A 20949-nucleotide genomic window follows, 5' to 3' on the forward strand; every position below is an offset into this window, starting at 1 on the left:
GTGTCATTTCCTGGATGATCCACGACTGTTTTTATATTTTGTGATAGTTGTTCATGAGTCCATTGTTGGTCCTGAGCAGTTCAACTGCCTGCTTTTCTTCAGAAAAATCCTCCAGCTCCTGCACATTCTTTCGTTTTCCAGCATCTTCTGCATATTTGAACCTTTTTCAAAAGTGACTATGATTTTGAGATCCATGTTTTCACACTGAGGACAACTGAGGGACTCATACACAACTATTACAAAACGTAAAAACATTTACTGATGCTCAAGAAGGCAACACAATGCATTAAGAGCATTAAGAGCAATAAATGTTACGTGGGAGGCATATTTTTTCATTTAGTACTGGACTTCAGAAGCTACATAAATACTTACATGTTTCCCAGAAGACAAAATAAGTACAATTTACCCTGATCATCCAGTTTAAAAAGTCTCTTAATAAGTCTCCCGTCTCTTAATGCATTTTGTGGCCTTCTTGAGCATCAGTACATGTTTTCACCTTTTGTAGTAGTTATGCATGAGTCCCTCAATTGTCCTCAGTGTGAAAATATGGATCTCAAAATCATACAGTCACCGATAAACACTGATCATCTTTATTTGATGATAAAAACTGCTTGTTTGATGCTTAAAATAAAACCAGTGAGGTTTTGGTGGAGTGAACTTTCACTGGAAGGTCAGAAATCTCTAAGGCGTCTTTATTTGTGTTTCAAAGATGAACGAAAGTCATGAAACGACGTGTGTGAGTAAATGATAACAGTTTTTATTTTTGTGTAAACTAACCCTTTAATGTAAAGCTATTGGAGGATTTTTCTGAAGAACAGCAGGCAGTTAAACTACTCAGGACCAACAAGGGACCTAACTCATGAACAACTATCACAAAATATAAAAACAGTCGTGGATCATCCTGGAAATGACACATAGTATCAAGATTCAAGGGTATGTAAACTTTTTAATGGGGTAATTTTTATAAATTCAGTTATTATTTTGTCTTGTGGCATATATGTAAACATCTGTAATGTGAAATAGCTTATTCAGGACAGTACTATATATATATTACTGACTGGTTTATACTTTTTACAATTTTTGCTACATGTATATCAGGGAATTAAGCATCGCAGTCCGGTGACTGGCTGTGAAGAGTTTTTCTACCCACCCTGGAAGAGGAGAATGTTCCGCTGGTTGGTCAGTCTAACCATAGGAAAGAAAAGAAAACCAAAAACAGGAGTGTCATCCAAATTAAAGAAATAAACAAAACAGAACACTCCTTATAAGTTTCTTCTAAACTAACTACCAAAATAAAGAAATATGAAAATAAAACCGGAATCTTCAGCGTATGCGACGCCCAAACTAAACTCTCATAAACTAAAAACAAAAATACAAGGGTGGCATAACACTCACAAGCCTAATCTAACAAATTGTCTCTGCTTCGTCTGTTTGGCCATGTTTATCTGCCTGGAGCTTCAAGTAAGGATACTCTGTAACGTTTGTTACAAAACTTGCTACAGCAGATTATTTCAAATAAACTCTGCAATGAAGTTTCAAATATATTTGTTTTCCATATTCAACTAAACATTGTTTATGGATATTCAGGATTCATGACTTCTGTCTCTTACAGGAATTTGTCATGGAAACAAAGGAGTTGCCAAGCATATGTAGATTTTTCCCAAAAATTCTTCTGGCTGTAACTGTTACTGTATGTGATGAAGTGTACAAGAAAATAGCTCTCTGGCTCAATGATATGGGTAAGACTTAAATCTGTTAATAACATTTACAACATTAAATGTGTATTTGTATTTTCATTACACAGTACGTGTTACTGAATTTAGCCAGATTGGGACATAAATTGGGTCATTATATTAGCAGCAAACTTGCATTTTTGGTTATTTCACAGCTTGTTTGTTCATTATTGTTTTTTTTCCTCAGTGACACCTGTTTATTCATTTTTTTCAATTTTAACAGAAAATTACAGACTTCAAAGCACTTATGACAATAATCTCATCCTCAAGACTGTTTTTGTAAGTTTAATGCTTTATTTAATCTATTTCTATATACCAGGAGATGTTCAGTTTATTAATGTATCATCATACTGTAAAAACCGTGTATTTGATGAATTTATGAAGTATTGTGTATATCTGTAATGGTTAAATATCGTGTTCTGCATTTTAAAGTTTCAGTTCATAAATTCTTACCTCAGCCTTTTCTACATTGGATTTTATCTCAAAGACATGGAGCGGTTAAAAGAGGTAATACACAGACGGCAGAATAATATTAAAACAACAAAGTGTCATGAATGAATCATTCTGCAGCCCAGACAAAAAATGACGCTCTTTAATTTACAGATGCTGGCCACGTTGTTGATCTTCCGCCAATTTCTACAAAATATCAAAGAAGTGTTACAGCCGTATCTCTATGAGCACCATAAATTAGGTGCTCTGAGGACATTATGGGACTTAATTCAAACCATGCTCCTGAACTATAGTCATTTAATAGTGCAAAGGATACGACTGACTTGCCAAGCCAGTCTGGATGTGAATAAAAGTGGCTCACCTCCAGAGCAATCAGAAAAGAGAGAAAGGAGGAGTTTAATCGCCAGCTACAGAGTTCCCAAAACAGAGGAAGGGGATGATGATGCTGGACTAAAGCAAAGGAAGGTCAGCTTTACCGAGAAGGTGGAATACAAGGACAAGGTTGTGGAAGCACCGACACAGGCCAGCTTACAGGACGATGGCAGTCCTACCCTTGTGGAGAAAGGAATGGATCCATCCTTAATATTTGATATACGTGATGATGACGACGATGATGATGATGATGATGATGATAGAGACATGGATGATTCCATGAGTAAACCTCAAGGAACTCAGAGAAGAAAGATCAAATCTGCTGGGGAAAACAACAGTACGGAAAAGAAAATGTCCTGGATGGATCCTCCAGAGGAGAACGAATCCACTGTTTTGACCCAACCAGAGATTGAAAGTTGCATGCTAACTTATGAGGTCTGTGCTCCTCCATCTATATCATCGGCCTGACCAGCTGATGCCGTTATTAATCATACAAGTTTAGAAATGCTATTTATGCGACTTATTTGCTACTTTCTGAACCCAGTGGCTGGTTTACAAACTGTATCAAAAACAAGATCATTTTCTTTTATTTCAACTTGCAGGATACTCTTCAGGATTACCAGGAGATGTTCATACAGTTTGGCTACGTTGTGCTCTTCTCTTCAGCATTTCCTCTGGCAGCCATGTGTGCCCTCATAAACAACATTGTAGAAATCCGAAGCGATGCGCTAAAACTTTGCACAGGCCTCCAGAGACCCTTTGGGCAAAGGGTTGAAAACATTGGACAATGGCAGGTCAGGAGATCCATTCAGAGTAATTGCTTAGTAAATTATTCATAGCCGATTGTATTTCTTGTTTGTGTTCATTTGCTTTTGTTTGTTCTTAAAATTTAAACAGACTGCAATGGAGGCAATGGGTCTGATCGCAATAATTGTGAACTGTTACCTCATTGGCCAGTGTGGACAGCTGCAACGACTCTTCCCCTGGTTGAGCCCTGAGATGGCCGTTATCTCTGTTGTAGTGCTAGAGGTAAGAATGAATAGCAAAAAAACTGTTTACAAAAAATACAAAGATTTTTTGTATGCTCAACAAGGCTGCATGTATTTGATCAAAAATACAGTAAAAAAAAAACAGTAATATTGTGAAATATTATTTTAAAATAACTTGTCTATTTCAGTATATTTTAAGAAATAATTTATTCCTTTGATGGCAAAGCTGAATTTTCAGCATCATTACTCCAGTCTTCAGTGTTACACGATCCTTCAAATATCATTCTACTATGCTGATTTGGTGCTCAAGAAACATTTCTTTTTATTATTAATAATATATGTTAAAAACAGTTGTGCTGCTTAATATTTTTGTGAAAACGATGATATATTTTTCTCAGGAATAGAAAGTTCAAAAGAACAGGATTTGAAATAGAATCTTTTATAATACTGTAAATGTCTTCTGATAAGTTATTGCTGAATAAAGGTATTAATTTCCTAAAAAACATTTTGTAGTGTATATACATTGTGTATAACAAACCTAAATCTTGGCTAAATTATGTATAAAATGTAGTAAATGGAATGTAACCCTTCTCATATGGTTTTCAGCACTTCGCCATTCTGCTCAAATATATAATTCATGTTGCAATTCCTGATATTCCAAACTGGGTGGCAGATGAGATGGCCAAACTTGAATACCAGCGGAGAGAGGCTCTCAAGGTAGCACAGCACATGAGTGTAGACTAACAATGTCCATTGCAATGTCTAAATGTCATTTTAATGTGTATATCATCACGTTGAGAAGAAAAAAAAATCTTGGTTTGTTGAGTTAAATGGGTGTGTCATTGTCTGTTTCTGCATCAGAAACATGAACGCCTCGCACAGCAGCACCAGCAGCAGCAAAGGAGGAAGTCTGAAGAAGAAGAGGAGCATCAAAAAATGGCAGAGGAATTGGCACGACAAGATCAAGACAAGTCCGATCTGAATGGAGGTGAAGAACATCGCCATGAAAAAAGCCCAGCGGCCAAGTTCAGCTCCGGAGATAAACTCAAGAGACCCAGCTCCCTTTTAGGCAACAATAATGTAATGAAACTTAAACAGATAATCCCACTTCAGGGTAAATTCACCTCTACCACTTCTCCCACAAGCGGTGAGGCCAAACTTCCAGGTTTTCTGAAGTTCCTCAAATCCCAAGAGTTAAAAAAGGAAGCCGCTGCAGCAGTCGCACAAGCAGCTACACATGGGAGCCACGAGAAATCACAGTCTCCCAGCAAGTCCTTCAATCCAGGCAAACTCTTCAACTTTGGGAAGGAAAATCCATGTACTGGTGCTGGTTCTGAACAACAAGTGAAACCAGAAGATGCCTCAAGGGCCACTAATGCACAACACACAAATATTGCCCAAAACCCTTCATCAGAAGAGCTTCCATCTGAGGTTGAAAAGAGTGAAAGCTCAGACTTTGGTTCTAATCCTTCAAAAAAACAGTGAATGAAATGGTAATACTACTCAGTTAATATATAGCACTGATTGTAATGCTTAACATTTGCTTAAATGTGATAAAGCAACCATGTAGTGAGTGGAACTGCATGTCAAAAATCATTTTAATACAATATATTAATCGGAGACCTCCATATAGTTTACTCACTAAAGGCGGCATGCTAAGTCACCTGCATGATAAAATCAGTTTAGGCATGGGCAAGCAAGAAAGGACGTTTGAATGAGCACTGTAAAATGTATAGATTTTATATTTTTCTATGCATTATTATTTTTCTTATTTGAAACAGTAAATATGACAATCTAAAAACAATGCATTGTCCTTGCTAATTTTGATCTTATAATGTGTGAACCCACAATGCAATAAAATGGAATTACTGTGAAAAGAAAAAAAAAAGGTATATCAGACACAATATACACCGTTACTTCAAAGCCCTTTTTTTTTTTTACTTTTATACTATTATCATAATACAAATTAAATGCATATACAATTGCTTATAAAAATGAACTATAATAATACACCATGACAAATGCAGGTTTTTTATTAACATTATAATAACATTTTTGAAACTAGTCAGAATAATGGGAACAGAATCTGATCATGACAAATGTAGTTTTTATGTGTATATTATTTTTTATCTTCTCACCTATACCTCTTTTCCCATTCTGATTACTTATATGTATGCTCATGTTATTCAAAAATCAAACAGTAAATGCTCTGATCTGAGTGTAACACTACATACAGCAAAAACTTTGACATGAATATGCTCAACTGGAAGTATCAAGGAGGATAAGATCCATCTGAATAAAAAAACAACAACATCCAATTAAGTCTATTGGCGCCATTGTGCATTAATCGCTTTAATTTGACAACTATTTTCAATAGAAACTCAAAAGCTCTACTGCACAGCTGACATTCAACTGAGATTCACTTCAAAGGTCTATCAAAGCAACTGTCCGGTCAGAGTCTCAATGCGTGAGGGACTTTCGTCCTTTGAGCATTCGGCGCAGGATAACTTCGATCCCACCTGGACTGCTAATTCTTTTGATCCACCCATGGGTCCTCTTTCGTTTGATGTTCTTCGGCTGATATTCTGTCCCACGTTTGACTGTGCGGACTTGTTGATAGTGCCAGACTGGCTGCTGGAAAACACAATCTCCCTCTGCTTTGGTGTTCAGGGTTGCTTGCAGGACAGGTTTCTGCTCAGCTCCTGTCCTTGACAGAACCAAGGAACTGATAAAGCGGAGCTGACTGCAGCTGAATATGGTAGAGTGAGAGCCATTACTCCTGAAAGTGAATTAGAATATAGTGTAAAATATTTACACATGCATGCATGAACTGTACACGAGTCCTGAAGACTGAAAGTCTTCCTCAAAACTCAGTTGAAAAGTGATATACAGGTGAATTTGTACATTGTTCTGACTTGCACGACTAATGTAAACTTAAAAGTAACTTAATATGAATAAAGCCAAACTGAAGGAGACTCAGCATTTATTGCACTACATTTCATTACTGCATACTGTACTGTAACTATACCATCATTACACTTGTAATATTTTTCACTGTATTTTTGTGTAATCTTTGTTTAGCTGTGGTTTTTGTAATATATTCTGATTAGATTAATACCAATATTTCATTGGGTTCATGGCAAAGGTCAGGTTATCGCTAACGCTGGTGGTTAAATTCACAATCAAAAAGACGTTCAACAAACTAATTTACCACACGTTTATTAAAGAATTGTTTGGTTTCACATACCGACACAAACTCTGTGTCCCCGAAAAGCGCAGAAATTTTGTTCGTAACGTGTTCATTTCGGCTACAGCTTCCTTCCATCAATATCATACCAAAGTCATCACATGTCTTGCGTCGCAGGTCTCTTCTTCTTCTTCCGTTTTTTGGCGTGTTACATCCTGTGTGCATATCGCCACCTACTTTTGCTGTTATGCAGTCATGGTTTATTTATCAATTTATTCCTTGTTTTTGCTTTTCCTGTTCTTGCACACAAATATTCCTACTTAAATAATTATTCGATGCTCCATCCCATTCCTTCTCCCCAGGCTCCACCTGGCGCTGCGTGTTCAGCTCCTCCAGACTAAATCCGTGGTCTCCTAAAGATCCAGAATATAATAGAGCATCCGCAGTCTATATTTAAATCGTTTCACTTAACCCAGTAGTATATATGTATTTTATTAATATCCTGTATCCTTCTCTATCTCTGTTAAACTCATATCCTAATAAGTATTCCAAATCCTTATTTACCTTACCTTTTTTGTTTAAATATATTAATTCCTTTCTTTCTTCATCATAACTTGTACAATTATATATTGCATGCTCCACTGTTTCTTTCTCCCCACAATTCCCACATAGACCAGTCTCATGTATTCCAGTTATGAACAGTGAAGCGTTCAATCCCGAGTGTCCAAGTCTCATCCTAGTTATAATAACCTCTTCTTTTCTATTTCTACCACTTACACTTCTTTTAGTATTAACCATTTTCTCAGGTCTCTTCCTCTGCTGGACGGCTCAAGTAGGGACAGCTGGCCGGAGTTTTCAACACTCACTACTGCCCCCTTCAAGTCAAACTCAGAATAACATATGCGAAGCATCGAGTGTTATTTACTTAATTTTATTACAAAAACTAAAACTGTTGAAAATGTACCCATGCATGGACTCTTTACAGAAATGCGGTGTGCTGAACCCCGAGTAAACCTAACAGACAGACTGGCAGAGGAGTGAACTCTCGCATTCACTGGATCTGATCTCTGCGCTGCCGGAAGCGGAAGTGTGTGTGTGTGTTCAGTAAACGTAACGTTCTGCTAGCTTCACGAACCACTACGCAAACTCTGCAGCCAATTGTCGCTTAATTTTGCAAACCTCTGAGGTGCAACAGTTTCAGCCGTCAAGATGTTTAACAGAATGACAAGTTTATGGATGGGTGATGTAAGTATTGTGTTTTTGTTTACTTTTCTTCGAGTTTGTAGAAAGCAGCAGCATGTGGGTTTAGCTCGATGTTACGCAAGCATGGCCAACAGGCCACTCAAACGCTCACTAAACTGGAGAAAAAATGTTGAATTTACACCGAATTAAAGTAATGCTTTAGCACATTTGTAAATATGGCGGTAATTAATCCGTGGTTTGTATTTTCTCAGCAGGCCTCTCATATTTGCATATTTTTATGTCGTAGACTCGTAGTGTAAATAATGAAACAAACTACATGTCCGGGTTATGATTTCGAGTTGATTCAGTAATTATACAACAAGTTGTAATTCACAAAACTGTACGTTAAGTCAATTTATCTACGTCACCGACAGAACTTCTCTGCTTCCCTATGTAAATCATTAACACGGTTAAAAAAATCATTCACATGGTTGGTGTGTGTTTAAAATATGCTGACAGGCCATTAATCGCATTATTTGTTTTACAGTTAGACCCATACATGGATGAAAACTTCATTAAGCAAGCTTTCAGCACTATGGGAGAGACTGCCTACGGTGTCAAAATAATTACACATCGAGTTACCGGGTAAGATTACGTCTCTAAATAAAGTGCAACAGTTGGTTTCCTGAAGTAAAAAGCCCATCAAGCAGGAAATAGGTTTTTAATGATAACCTATAAACCTTTAAAGACAGACCTGCCATGAGGTTATTAATTGATGGTACATGCTTTTGTTGAAGCCATCAGCCCCCATTATTTAAATTTTTTTTTTTTATAATTGTTTTTAACAGAATTCCAGTTAAAAACTACATTGCCCTTAATTCTGCAAAGAATTCTTCACTAATCAGAATTGCAACAAGCAAACCATTCCAAAAAAAATCCCTTAGTGCCTATCCACTCCCATAAAGCACTGAGTTTTTTTTTTTTAACTAAACAAAGTATATTGTTTCTCTATATAATCAACATCTTTAAATCAATACTTTTATATTTCTCCATAGGTTTTAATTTCATTGTCTTTCGCAATGCTTCATGGCATTGTAGATTTTCCCCTCATCGAAGCCATTTTGTCTTTTTCCCTGATTTTCAAATATAATTTTTTGCTTCAAATCAAAGTTCGCCATGTATTCATCTCATAGCTGGTTGGTTTGGTTCATGGCTTAGTTATAACTCCTAAACAAAGACTTAAAAAAAGTTCCTATGTAAAAACATGTCAAACTAGTATCTAGGCAACTTTTTCGGTCTACAGCTTATTTCTTTGTTAATAATATCCAGACTCACTGAAAATATGTATATTATCATATTACTTGGCTTATTTGCCTTTGAGATGAGCCAGATTTTGTCTTTTGTGTATGTTTGTTGACAGAAATCATTGAATATTGTCTTGTGTGTTTCCTCAGAGGCTCGGCTGGATACTGTTTTGTAGAGCTAGCAGATGAGGCCGGTGTTGACCGTTGTGTGCAGAGGCTTAATGGGAAGCTGGTTCCAGGATCGAATCCGGTAAGATGCCAAACTTTCACTCATTAGATTGTGTAGTTTTGGTATCTATATTTGATTTCAATGCATTCATATATGTAGATTATTATAGGAAGGCATAACCAGCACGGCCCCCACCTGATATGAGACATTTGAATTATTACTCCATATATTACTAGTGATGGGCGAGTTACAGAGCTCAATTTCTTCCCTAAGGAAGGTGGTTGAGGCTGTTTTTAAAATGACTTTGTTTGAAGCTGGTGAATAAACTCTGTTAGGAACTAGCTGACGAATGGGATAAAGCCAGTACTGATTGGTGGAGGTATGTGGAAATAATAGCTTCCTTACTCAAATAATATAACTCTATTTGTCAGCGAATTGTCTCCATACTACAGGCAAAGTGTCATTTGATTTGCTCAATGGTTGTATTTTGTTTGCATTTCAGCCCAGGAAATTCAAGCTAAACTATGCAACATATGGGAAAAGGCCAGAGCCTGGGTAAGCACACCATGTACAGAAAAAAAATTTTTTTTAGTTGCTGATCTCTTGTTGAGGAACAAAAAAAAAAGAAAGTAGCTGCATTTTTGTTGTTAAATATTAAATTTTACAAACTGTGGAGGCTTCTTTCACTTTACGTCACTTCATCACGTTCACTTTCTTCCTCAGCCCAGAATTTTCGGTCTTTGTTGGAGATCTCACATCAGAAGTGGATGACTACCAGCTTCATCAGTTCTTTCTGAAAAAATTTCCTTCATGCAAAGGAGCCAAAGTTGTCACTGATCCCTATGGGAACTCCAGGTATGAAATGTTTCAGCCGCCAACTCTGTACTGCATAACCAATCTTGGCTTTCTCTGACAGTTTGACCTACTGACGTTGACCAAAGATGAGGTCGTTGAACTAGATGAGGTCTCCTTTACCTTTTATTTTGTATTTTTTAAAAGCTTATTTTCAGTCGATACTCTTTACCCTCCCTCTCCTAAAAAGGGCCAGACAATACATGGATGTGATTTGACAAATCTGCTAAAACTATTGTTTTCCCCATATAGGGTAAGCGAGAGCAACTCACAATTGAAGTGATGCTACTTCATGTTAAAAGTAAAAGAGAAGTTTCAGTTCTACCATCAAATTAATTATTACTTTCTGAATACATATTGAAATATGGATATACTGCATGATGAGGCACATGAAGCGTGAGGGAGCGGGTGCTGAAGATCTATTTTTTTCACATGCACAGGGGTTATGGCTTCGTGAAGTTTAGCGACGAGAATGAACAGAAGAAAGCCCTCGAGGAGTTTCAGAATGCATCAGGCCTGGGAGGAAAACCCATCAGGATAAGCATTGCTGTCAACAAAGGGTATATTTCATTAGAATTTTTTGTCATTGTTATTTAAGTTTTATGTGGTCAGTGAGACTTAATCCTGATATTTAAACTTTAACTTCACAAATCCACGTGAAATCTCACCATATTCTTTCTTTTTTTCATTTTAGCAATAAACCAAGCAGTTACCACAACCAGAATAACAGCTACAACACCAACTATCAACAGCAGTACTATCAACAGCCTTACAACAATTACTATCCACAGTGGGGTTATGATCAGTACAGCGGTTATAACTACGGCTACAACCCATATGCTACCCCTCCTCCAGTTCCACACGGGATGATGGGACCACCCCCACCCATGGGGATGCCCCCCATGCCCTTTGACATGCAGGGATCCACAGAGGTATTTTTAATAGTGATTGATGAAGATTAATGTTTTTTTAAATATAAATTCAATCCATTTCTGTTCTGCAATTGACCGTTTTTTTGTATCGCTTCAGCAGTCACATGATGGCACAGAGAATGCTGAGGAGGACCCTGCTGAAGGTAATATTTCGTAACATTTCATTTGACTGTTTAATTGACCAAATTGTTGATTAGAGCAAGATCACACATTATTAATTACTCACTATCTTTCTTCTCCCTCAGACCCAAACCCACAGGTGGATGTGGAGGCATTAAATAAGCAATTCATGGAGCGCAGTGAGGAGCTCTACGATTCGCTCATGGATTGCCTCTGGCAGCCATTGGACAGTGTCACATCTGAAATTCCTATGATGAACGGTTCGTGACTGTCTGAACCAACCACCGTTCGGGATTATTGTACTTTGTGAAGGAACATGCCTTTTTATATTGCTCTGAGCGAGTTTTTCAGAGATTGTTTTTCTCCTTTTCAGCCTTTTATTTGGAGCTTCATTCGAGCAGGCAAGACGTTTTCTTCATGTGTCACCTTTTTTCTTTTTTCAAAGTTAGGTAGTTGTGGTTTTGTTGTACAGTTTAAAAAAAAAAAAAGATGGATGGAAAGAATCTTTTTCAGTACTATTGTCATTTTTAACCAGGAGCTATTCCTACTCTTGCCTTATTAAACTTTTTCATTAGAAATCTGAAGCATGCTTTTTTGTGGTCTTGTGTGGTCCAAATAAGCATCTCTTATATACACCCCTTTTTTGTCTGTTGTGAGGCCACTGATGGTTTTTCATTTGTGAAAGCTTTGTTCAAGAGATGGCTCATGTTTAGAGATTTTTGCAAAATGAGACAACTGCATAAAAATGTATACCACACTGACCCAGAATAAATTTTCTCTGTCTTTAAATTACATATGCATTTGGGCATAAATGAATCGCAAATTTCTTATTTAAGGCTGAGCTTTCCAGAAATTCTGTGAATATTTTTGTAATAAAAAACAAATTGAGATTGTCAAGGAAGAATTTAATAAATCAATATGTCTCATTTGTGTCTTCATTTATTCTGTAATCATGGTTTTATGTGTGAAACCAGTTCTGTATTAGTGTTCAAACTATTGCCAAATATATTTAAACTCGAACCTGATTAATTTTTAAATCATTTAACATGCAGTTCACCCTAAAATGGAAATTCTGTCACCGCTTACTCAACCACATGTTATTCCAAACCTGTATAGCATCCTTTCCTCTATGGAACACAAAAGAAGATATTTAGAAAGTCAGTAAAATCCAAACAACAGTGAAAATCTGTCATGCAGGTTTGAAGGAAATTTTTGAAGGAAATTTTTAGGTGAAGTACCTTCTTGACCATGTTATTCAATTTGAGAGAGGATTTAGTAAGCACGCATTAATAAAATATATAAAGACCAGCAATTTTGATAAAGAATTGATCAAATATACATTCATCTTGTATTGGTAGCGATTTGGCAGGATATTCTGCGGTTTTCACTGGTATACTGCAGCACCTCTATGTATAGTTAGTCCAAATTGTACCAAGCAAATTGCTCAAGCCTTCTCTAGTTGATCTCTTTAGCATTACTTTCACACAGTGTCTCAGATGTCTCTTCCTGTTTGCTCTGTGTAGACAAAAGTCCCACCCCTGGCCTCCCAGGGCAGTACCAACTAGGTCCATGTCGGTACCAGCCCTGATACAATGCTCTCCAGCTCAAACAACCCAGGGCACCTCCCAAAAGCTGAGTAGGAAACTGTGGGAAGTAAGCCAGCAGGCAGAGCAGCAGGAACACCCAGAGACTCAACAGCAGGACGCAGAACAGGAAGAGGATGCGCAGCGGGGCTTCAGAGGGTCCACCCAGGCTCAGGTAGGGCCCAAACACTGCAGTCTCCTCAGCTAGAAGCAGGCAGCACAAACACAGTAGGAGGGCATCTTCAGATACTTCATAGCCACGCCACAACATGCCAGAGCGGACACAGGCCTCCTTTGTTTCACCTTCTCGTAAAAGCAGTAAAGGTTGATCTCCATTGGTCCCTGAAGCCAACTCAAGAGTGGAACTGAGGGGCTCATAGCAGCTCCCGGTGGCATTTTCCAACAGACAAAGCAGTTTGCGGAAGCCCAGCCAGAGTCCACCTGCCACAGCTAGCCGAGAAAGGTGTCGCAGGGAAAGTGTGAGAGAGCGACGAACTGAGAAAGACAGGACGAAGACAAAAGAGCCAACAAAGATGCAGGTCCAACCCCAACCTGAGCGCAGGAACACCCTAAAAATGAATGGTGAATGATACATTACTGTATTAATATAGAGAACAGTGTATCCTATATATTTTTTGCACTCAATTGTAAGAATACGGTGGCTGCATCCAAATATGCATATTTTCCTTACTATATAGAGGCGAAAACCAGTATGTGAAAAGAGTAGTATTTCCAATTTTACAGTATTCATAATAAACAGTAAGCGAAAAGTATTCGGTTGACCTACTGCGTCTGGTGAGATTCTGAAGTGCACAACCAATGGACACTTTATTATTCCATTAGGTCAAGGCAGATGATTTGTAAATCACATGACAATGAAAACATGACGATTGTACGTCTGGATTACATTCATACTACCGGCGTCAATCATTTATATTTATCATACTATATAGAATATACTTTTTAATGGTAAATAAGTAATTACTCAAAATTACTCACACGCAGCCTGTAAATTCAGACATAATACTCTTTTTAAATACTGTTTTTTTTTGCCTATTTTCAGCCACAATCTTCACGAGTGAGTCATTGTATCATTCACTCAACTGATTATTTCAAAAACTCTGATTTATTCAGGAACGCTATAGACCTTAATCAGGTTAAGACTGTATTTTGAATTTAATGCGTAGGAAAATAAAACTGAGGGATAGACTTATAGTGTTTACAATGACATGCACTGTATACAAAGGCCTTAGATCTTTACTCTTTACAACTCATTTTCAAAAAGTGTTGGTCTACTAAAAGTTTATTCTGGAAAGACGTTTCGTCAGCTGAACAACTGATATGTTGTTAAACAATAGTACAATCCACTGAATGCACTGTACGCCTATCCCTCACAGCCTTGTTTTCATTTTTGTCAAAAATTAAATAAGGTGTTATCCTGACTAAGTCTTTATTGTGAGATGTGAAGATTTGATTCTGCTTTGATTTTGTTCGATTTTTTTTTGTGTGTCTAAAATGTAAATTATTCAGTATTAACTTATTGGACTGTTGTATAAAGCACTGTCACACTCACTGCTGTTGTGATTACCTGCAAAACAGCAGCACTGGTGTGGTATTACTTAATTGAATATTCAATTGCACAGATATGATTCTTTTGTGTCTTACCTGTAGAGAAAGTGAGTCCTCTTTGCAAAGACACTATAATGGGAAACCCATAGGCTCAGGAGCGGCCCAAACAAAAGCAATGATGACAGCAACAAATGAAAATGACGTCGAAATGATGCGTTGCCAAGAAGTCCAGCTGCCAGGTCAGTAATGACCACAAGGATAGAGTTTAGAAACATTTGTATCGTTTCCTTAACTATACCAGCAAATTACAGATAATATGGATTGGTTGTTGTTAAAGTCCAGTCTCTTTCAGAATCCAACAAAACCTCCTCAGGGACTGCTGCAAGTGTGTTGGTGTTGTAAAATTCTCCTGATGTAAATGATAAAAAAAAATCACAATTTATGTAAGCTTGTCCAATGACCCATGCAAGTGTGTTTTTCAGTTAACTGTTTGAAAAAGGGTGTTCTCATTCACTGGAATCACTTTTCTGGCAATGTATGTTGTAGATATGCTTCTGTAATTACAGTCACATATATTATTGCATTTAATCCAGGTATAAAAAATGGCATGTGCTACTTTAGTAGTTTCCTTTTCTTACACTCTGTGTCCTTCAAGAGATTTTCACGGCCTAGCTCTCCTCTGATCTGTATCTTTCCGGGATCTGCACTCCCCCTTTATGTTCTCGCAGCCAAAAACTTCCGTTTATTCCTTGCATCCAAGATAAAGAAAATCCTGTTCATTCCTGATTTCCATGTTCTTTGTATCCGTGGGTCTCTTTCATTTCTCTAGCAGCACAACTGCTCTAACAGAGGGTCTCTTGGACCTTGCACATGGCCCACATGCTCTCCACCCCCTCAGAACAGAAAAAGAAATGTTGTCGCCTTCTGCATGTTGGTGTTGGCGGGTGTCATGTTGCAATTAGAGAGTTCTGTGTGAAAACAGTAACTGTATTGTCGATGATGGACCAAATGATCACTGTTAAAAAAACTGGACAAAACTGATAAGTGCATAAATGTTCACAACAGCTAATATGAATTCCATTAACTCTTAAACCTCTAGATAATGACACATTTTGGTTCTCTTTTCAGTGGATGAGCAGAAAGCACTGCTCGTAAAATGTCAGTGATTCACTGCTGTATAAACGTCACTAAATGCTGTGTACAGTTACTGGGGTGCTTTTCAATTCAGCCATATTTAGCTCTAACCTTTGTACTGTATCTTCATTCCTCTCTGCTGCTTTCTCCATTCTTAGATTCAGCTGTTGGTGCTGCCTGTCTCTGTCAATCACTGAGTCCCTCTATGGTCTCCACTGTCTGCACCAACTACATTATATTTTCTGTCTCTTACAAACACCAGTCTGCTCTCTCTCCTTGCTGTCTTTAATTAGCTCCATATTAAATAGTGTCTTTGGTATGTGCCATATGAGCATGTAATGTGATGTATTCCTGTAAATAAATCTCCCTGGCCTATTGTTCTTGTTCTAAAATTCAAGAAACGTCTATAATTCCTCAACTAAAAGATTTCAAGTGATCATACAGTATTTTTAGTTCATGTTTAGATGAAGATTGTGAACCTTTGTATCAAAATGAAAAGTAACCTAAAGGGTCCAGGGAAGTCCAAACTCAGTCCTGAAGGGCTATGTACAACAGACAGAATTTAGCTCCAACACACCTGACTGGAAGTTTCTAGTATGCCTTTTCTAGTATGCCTAGCAAGACCTTGATTAGCTGGTTCAGGCGTGTTTAATTGGGGTGGGAGTTAAACTTTGCAGGACACCCCTGGCCTAGACTTTAGTCCAGGGGTGTCCAAACACGGTCCTGGAGGGCCACTATCCTGCAGAGTTTAGCTCCAACTTGCTTCAATACACCTGCCTGGAAGTTTCTAGTATGCTTAAGACCTTGATTAGATGGTGCAGGTGTGTTTAATTGGGATTGGAGCTAATGCTGTGTTCAAGTCCTCCTGGGACGTTCGTACTTACGAGTTGACAAGTCGTAATTACGACATCAGGTGCGTTCAAGTCAGTTTATTCGGCACAAGATGGCAGTGTACCTTCTTTTAATAAATGACAAGAAAATACAACAGGGTCTGTTAACTCTGCTTATAGAAAATGAAGAGCAAAGAATTCGCATCAGGTGTGTTTTGCGTTTTTAATATTTTTTTTGACCAGGATCCCAGTATAACTGATTTTCAGCATTAACAAACGCTAAAATACAGAGATTAAAAAAAGCTGTTAGTTAAATGCAACATGGCAAATCAAAAGATTTTTCACCTATAGGTGCATTTTTAAAACTTGGATTTCATTAACTAGCTGCGTAACAAGAATGCGTAGCATTTCGCTAAATAAGTGAGCACATTTGTGATACCCTCACAGGTATGGTTAAACAAGTACACACACCCTTTTTAATATATGTGTGAATGAGTTTTTGTAGGACAGATTTACCTCGCTGAGTCATGGCTACAGTTCCCAGTATAAGGTACTGCTTGTGTTCATTGTGTTCAACTGTTTACCAGAAGGGGGCGCTTCAAAAATAACTCTCTTCAACCAATGAGCTACTCCTTTGGTATCTTATCCAATGACGCCCCCTGGTCCTTGAGTTGAGGATTCATGGTTATCAAGTAAAATTTTAAGTTGCACTGTATAAAGGCAGATCATCTTTTAAGAAAAGTTTTTTTTTTTCTTTTTCTCTCAAAGAAATTATAATTGATGTGTACACAAATTCTTCATCTGTAAGATCTGACGAGATCAGTAAATATGTTAATTTAGCAGATATTTCATGCTTGCACAGGATGAACAATAGGATACTTAGTCATTTTAATCAAATTAATTACTTTCTGCATGTTTTTTCCTGCATGTTTTTAATTACTTATTTCTTTTAGGTTACTAAATATATAAACCAAAAGGTTATAGTCAGCTAGAACTATATATGTGTGTGGATGTGTGTAAGTACATGTCAGAATGTTTTAAGGCTGGAAATGGCATGTACAAATAATGACACTGATAGGAATATGTCCCAGGCGTTCACTGACTCTTAAAATGGGCTCTTGGGAATGACTGGAGTCACAGTGTCATTCTCATAGAATGAACAGCATCTCTGCGGTTTATCAGCTGTCTTTATGTTTTTAAATAGCCACACAATAGTACCTTTTAAAACATCCTGTATTTCTACAATATGAAACAACCCATCACACATTCTAATGCTCATTTATGACCAATTAGACACATTAAAAGTGAATTTTACCTTTATTGCCTTTGTATCATATTCTTAGCCTGTGAACTTTTTATAATCAATACAGGCAACATTTGCATTCATTCCAATAATAGTTCTACTATAACTGGCCTGTTTTCATAGTAAATACTTCACTGTTGATCACTACTTACGTTGCAAATCTCGAGGCTCAAATCATTAACAGGATGATTGGAGGCCATTTTGCTTCATAACTACATCTAACCTTTTAATAGGTTCTTATGATACCCAGATAAAATATGCTTTCTGTTCTCTTGACTGAAGAGCACAGTCATCCCTGGCACTTATCATTAATCCTCAGCTAAAGCTCTGATCGACATCCAGGGCAGCTGCACGACTGGGTGTGCTTCATCCCGCCACTGGGCTGAAATAACTGCTAAATCCATCCAGTACAGAGAAGATACAGACGCAACGATATGCGTCATGCTCAGCATCATACAATCAGTCAAGATGCACTTAAAGGCATTGTCTCAAATACTAAACTTTCGAGATGAAAGGATCCAGTGATGTAGTTTAATTTGGTTCATTAAAATCTGTTCAAATAAATCTGGTGATGCGCTAAGGTCACTTCCATTATATCTATATGCAAGGTATATTAGTATAGATTTAAAAGAGTAAAAAAATTGGTATATATGTAGCCTACCTCACTGCTAAAAGTTCTTGACCTCAGATGCCACTTTTCATTAAAAGAACTTGTAGATCTGTAGTTTATTTAGATCTTTATTAAGAGTTCAGGCAACGTGCTAATAAGAGACATTCACACTATTCAAGCGCTGCTCTTTGTGCTCTCAGACATCCTGACCTCTCAGGCATGAGGAATGCACAATACTCATATATGGCTAATAGCCACCAAATGTATGTTACATCTAGCACCTAGTTATCCCCTGCCTAATGCTGTCAGAAACCTTTCGGTAACTACTTTTATCACAGCTCTCTCTTGTTGAAGCACGTGATGTTGTGACTCCCTACATAGGTAGGCCTCTTTTTTTTTTTGGTTTAGTAAAACTTAAAAGTTGTACAGATTAATAAAATAGTTAATATGTTCTAATTTAATAATACTAATAATGGTCAATACTTTTACAGCATTTACAAGTGTTAAAATGATTTATTAATTTCTTGGTTAATGTTAATTTCTACATATATTAATACATTTATAGCATTTACAGATATAGATGTTGTATATACAGTAACTAGTAACAATAACATGTATATTTATAAATTATAGAAAAAAAAGCATTATAAAAAAGGTTTAAAATTGAATGCCTTAATGTTACTGTAAAGTGTTATTCAGTTTTTACATGTTTTATCTGCATAAGAGTTGGTTCAGATGGATTTCCAGTATTGGTTAAATAACTGTATTATTCTAACTGTATTATTACAATTTCTATCCTATAGTCAACAGATGCATCCCACATATTGCTGATATAAGTTTAGCCATAATAAATGTCATTACCTCTGCTCTGGAGTGACAGGAACATCAACAAGGTGTTGAAAAGTCTCTCTGGTGAACATACCAAGTTGGCTGGGAATCTGCTGCATTAGTGACGTCTTCTGATAATCTCTGCTAACAAGAACCATCAGCAGCCCTGCCTGCTGCCATATCCCTGGAACTATACCATAACCTCCAATGAAGCCTTTCTATTTCAAAATTCATATACTTTCCTGTATCAATACAAAACAATGCAAAAGGCAATGGTATTGCTGTTTAGGATGCTAGATTTTGTCATGTCAAAACAGAATCTTATGTTTGTTATGCTTGTAGTAGATCGTCTTAAAGAAATTGGGTGCTTGCATTACCATTTATAAAAGTTTGGGGTAAGATTTCTTGTTTTGTTTTAAAGTCTCTTGTGCTCACCAGGGCATTTATTTGATCACAAATACAGTAAAACAGTAATATTGTGAAATATTGTAGAAAAAATAAATCAGTAATTAAAAAATGATGACAAAGCTGAATTTTCAGCTGCCATTATTGTAGTCTTCAGTGTCACATGATTCTTCAGAAATCATTCTAATATGCTAATTTGGTTCTCAAGAAACATTTTTTATTATTAATGTTGACAATGCTTGATTTCTTTTTCAGGAGTCTGATTAATAGAAAGTTTAAAAGAACAGCACTTATTTGAAATAGAAAGATTTGTAACTTATAAATGTCTTGACTGTCACTGATCAATTTAATGCATCCTTCCTGAATGAAAGTTTTAATTCCTTAAAAATTAAAAGTACTGACCTCAAACTTTTCAACAGTAGTGTACATTCATGATTTGATATGTATATCTAATGAACATTTTAAATTAAGATGGTTATTGGACATCATTTACTCACCTTCTTGTTGTTCAAAATCTGTATGACTGACTTTCTTCTGCAGAACACACAAAAAACATATTAGATGTCATTCCAATTTAACTTCCTACATGGCCAATTCACTTCAAATTTCATCTCATATAATGAAAGGAATTTAGTTCCTTTCCTGTCCTGCTGTGTAGTACCATAAAATGTTAATTTGGCAATTTGGCATAATTTAATTTGGCATATTATGGCTTTAGTTGTATTGCACTGTAAATAGAGCAGTAAATGTGGCCTTGGACATTGTGCCACGTGCTTGGATGTGTCTGTGTGAGCTTGAGTTCTCTGGAGTACAGCAGTCTAAAGCTGATGCTGGGCCTGTTCAGCTGACAGGGTGGGGCACAAGAGGGGAGGGATGAAAACTAAAAGACTAAAGCCCTTGGCTTGATTTAACCACAGTATCAGCATAGTGGATACTGAACCTGAGGAAAGGCCAGACCCCCACACCTCCGGTCTGGACCATAACAAAACTACAGATAAGAGAGGGGCCTAGATAAATAAATGAGTGAGTGATAGGTGAAGGGCCAAAGAATCAGAGACGGAGAATAATTATTCCAGTGACTCACATGAAAGATATTCAGCATTCCTGGCCATCAGCCCGAACTCTCACAATGGTGCACCTCTAAGTGCCAGGGCACCTAAAGATTGGCTTGTTTTAGTGTGTTTGATGTGCTTACGCTAGGAGGGGGGCTCACAGATCAGCTGTCCTTGGCCATATAGGGTTAGGGCAATCGAGGTTATAAATCTGCTGTTGTGCTGAATCTCAGCATCCCATCCATCGGTCCCAGTGGGGTTTTTTGTGTGCTATTGCTGTTAAGTTTCTATGCAATATTTATCATTACATATAGTTTATGGGAATATTTTTCTCTGTATTTTAGG

At 37.2% G+C, this 20949-nt stretch overlaps 4 protein-coding genes and 1 long non-coding RNA gene across 6 annotated transcripts in view; 2 read left to right on the plus strand and 3 right to left on the minus strand.

Moving 5' to 3' along the window:
- LOC107722556 (anoctamin-8-like) overlaps positions 1-5438 on the plus strand; it is a 17551-nt gene extending 12113 nt beyond the window's left edge. Inside the window, exons 9-18 of the mRNA XM_016530951.1 lie at positions 1099-1183; positions 1379-1461; positions 1613-1739; positions 1957-2012; positions 2166-2240; positions 2337-2990; positions 3158-3349; positions 3453-3584; positions 4151-4261; positions 4406-5438. Coding sequence (XP_016386437.1) covers positions 1099-1183; positions 1379-1461; positions 1613-1739; positions 1957-2012; positions 2166-2240; positions 2337-2990; positions 3158-3349; positions 3453-3584; positions 4151-4261; positions 4406-5029 — 2139 coding nt within the window. The 3' untranslated portion in view covers positions 5030-5438. The remainder of the gene's footprint in view (positions 1-1098; positions 1184-1378; positions 1462-1612; positions 1740-1956; positions 2013-2165; positions 2241-2336; positions 2991-3157; positions 3350-3452; positions 3585-4150; positions 4262-4405) is intronic.
- Positions 3205-10681, minus strand: LOC107722557 (uncharacterized). Its single transcript, XR_001637818.1, has 3 exons — positions 10613-10681; positions 3812-3815; positions 3205-3215 (listed from the first exon to the last, which is right to left on the minus strand). It is a non-coding gene; the product is annotated as an uncharacterized LOC107722557 (long non-coding RNA).
- On the minus strand, positions 5532-6922 carry LOC107722555 (probable 54S ribosomal protein L34, mitochondrial). The gene is made up of 2 exons (XM_016530950.1): positions 6792-6922; positions 5532-6323 (listed from the first exon to the last, which is right to left on the minus strand). Exons 1-2 carry the CDS (start codon positions 6845-6847, stop codon positions 6005-6007), a joined length of 375 nt encoding a protein of 124 aa, XP_016386436.1. The 5' UTR covers positions 6848-6922; the 3' UTR covers positions 5532-6004.
- trnau1apb (tRNA selenocysteine 1 associated protein 1b) lies at positions 7813-11720 on the plus strand. 2 transcript variants are annotated; one of them, XM_016530948.1, is made up of 9 exons: positions 7813-7976; positions 8461-8558; positions 9368-9467; positions 9889-9941; positions 10110-10241; positions 10679-10798; positions 10933-11170; positions 11271-11313; positions 11416-11720. In XM_016530948.1, the coding sequence occupies exons 1-9, from the start codon at positions 7941-7943 to the stop codon at positions 11556-11558; spliced, it is 963 nt and encodes a 320-aa protein (XP_016386434.1). In that variant the 5' UTR covers positions 7813-7940; the 3' UTR covers positions 11559-11720. The 2 variants fall into 2 exon arrangements, with proteins under 2 accessions (XP_016386434.1, XP_016386433.1); XM_016530947.1 differs by having other exon boundaries at positions 7814-7976; positions 11268-11313.
- A 712-nt stretch (positions 11721-12432) lies between these two features.
- On the minus strand, positions 12433-15326 carry LOC107722554 (fat storage-inducing transmembrane protein 1). Its single transcript, XM_016530949.1, has 2 exons — positions 14539-15326; positions 12433-13442 (listed from the first exon to the last, which is right to left on the minus strand). Exons 1-2 carry the CDS (start codon positions 14715-14717, stop codon positions 12746-12748), a joined length of 876 nt encoding a protein of 291 aa, XP_016386435.1. The 5' UTR covers positions 14718-15326; the 3' UTR covers positions 12433-12745.
- Positions 15327-20949: the final 5623 nt, after the last annotated feature.

The sequence above is a fragment of the Sinocyclocheilus rhinocerous genome, unplaced genomic scaffold, assembly GCF_001515625.1.
Source record: "Sinocyclocheilus rhinocerous isolate Xijiao unplaced genomic scaffold, SAMN03320098_v1.1 scaffold541, whole genome shotgun sequence".
In the NCBI taxonomy this organism is placed as follows: Eukaryota; Metazoa; Chordata; class Actinopteri; order Cypriniformes; family Cyprinidae; genus Sinocyclocheilus; species Sinocyclocheilus rhinocerous.

Bases quoted from the DNA above. Each gene is read 5' to 3' on its own strand.
- LOC107722554 (XM_016530949.1), bottom strand. From the start codon at position 14,717: ATGTTTCTAAACTCTATCCTTGTGGTCATTACTGACCTGGCAGCTGGA. The intron at 13,443-14,538 runs GTAAGACACAAA...ATTCATTTTTAG, and splicing joins AGGACTCACTTTCTCTACAG to GGTGTTCCTGCGCTCAGGTT.
- LOC107722555 (XM_016530950.1), bottom strand. From the start codon at position 6,847: ATGAACACGTTACGAACAAAATTTCTGCGCTTTTCGGGGACACAGAGT. The intron at 6,324-6,791 runs GTATGTGAAACC...ATTCACTTTCAG, and splicing joins GGGACACAGAGTTTGTGTCG to GAGTAATGGCTCTCACTCTA.
- trnau1apb (XM_016530947.1), top strand. From the start codon at position 7,941: ATGTTTAACAGAATGACAAGTTTATGGATGGGTGAT. The intron at 8,559-9,367 runs GTAAGATTACGT...GTGTTTCCTCAG, and splicing joins ATTACACATCGAGTTACCGG to AGGCTCGGCTGGATACTGTT. The intron at 9,468-9,888 runs GTAAGATGCCAA...TTTGCATTTCAG, and splicing joins TGGTTCCAGGATCGAATCCG to CCCAGGAAATTCAAGCTAAA.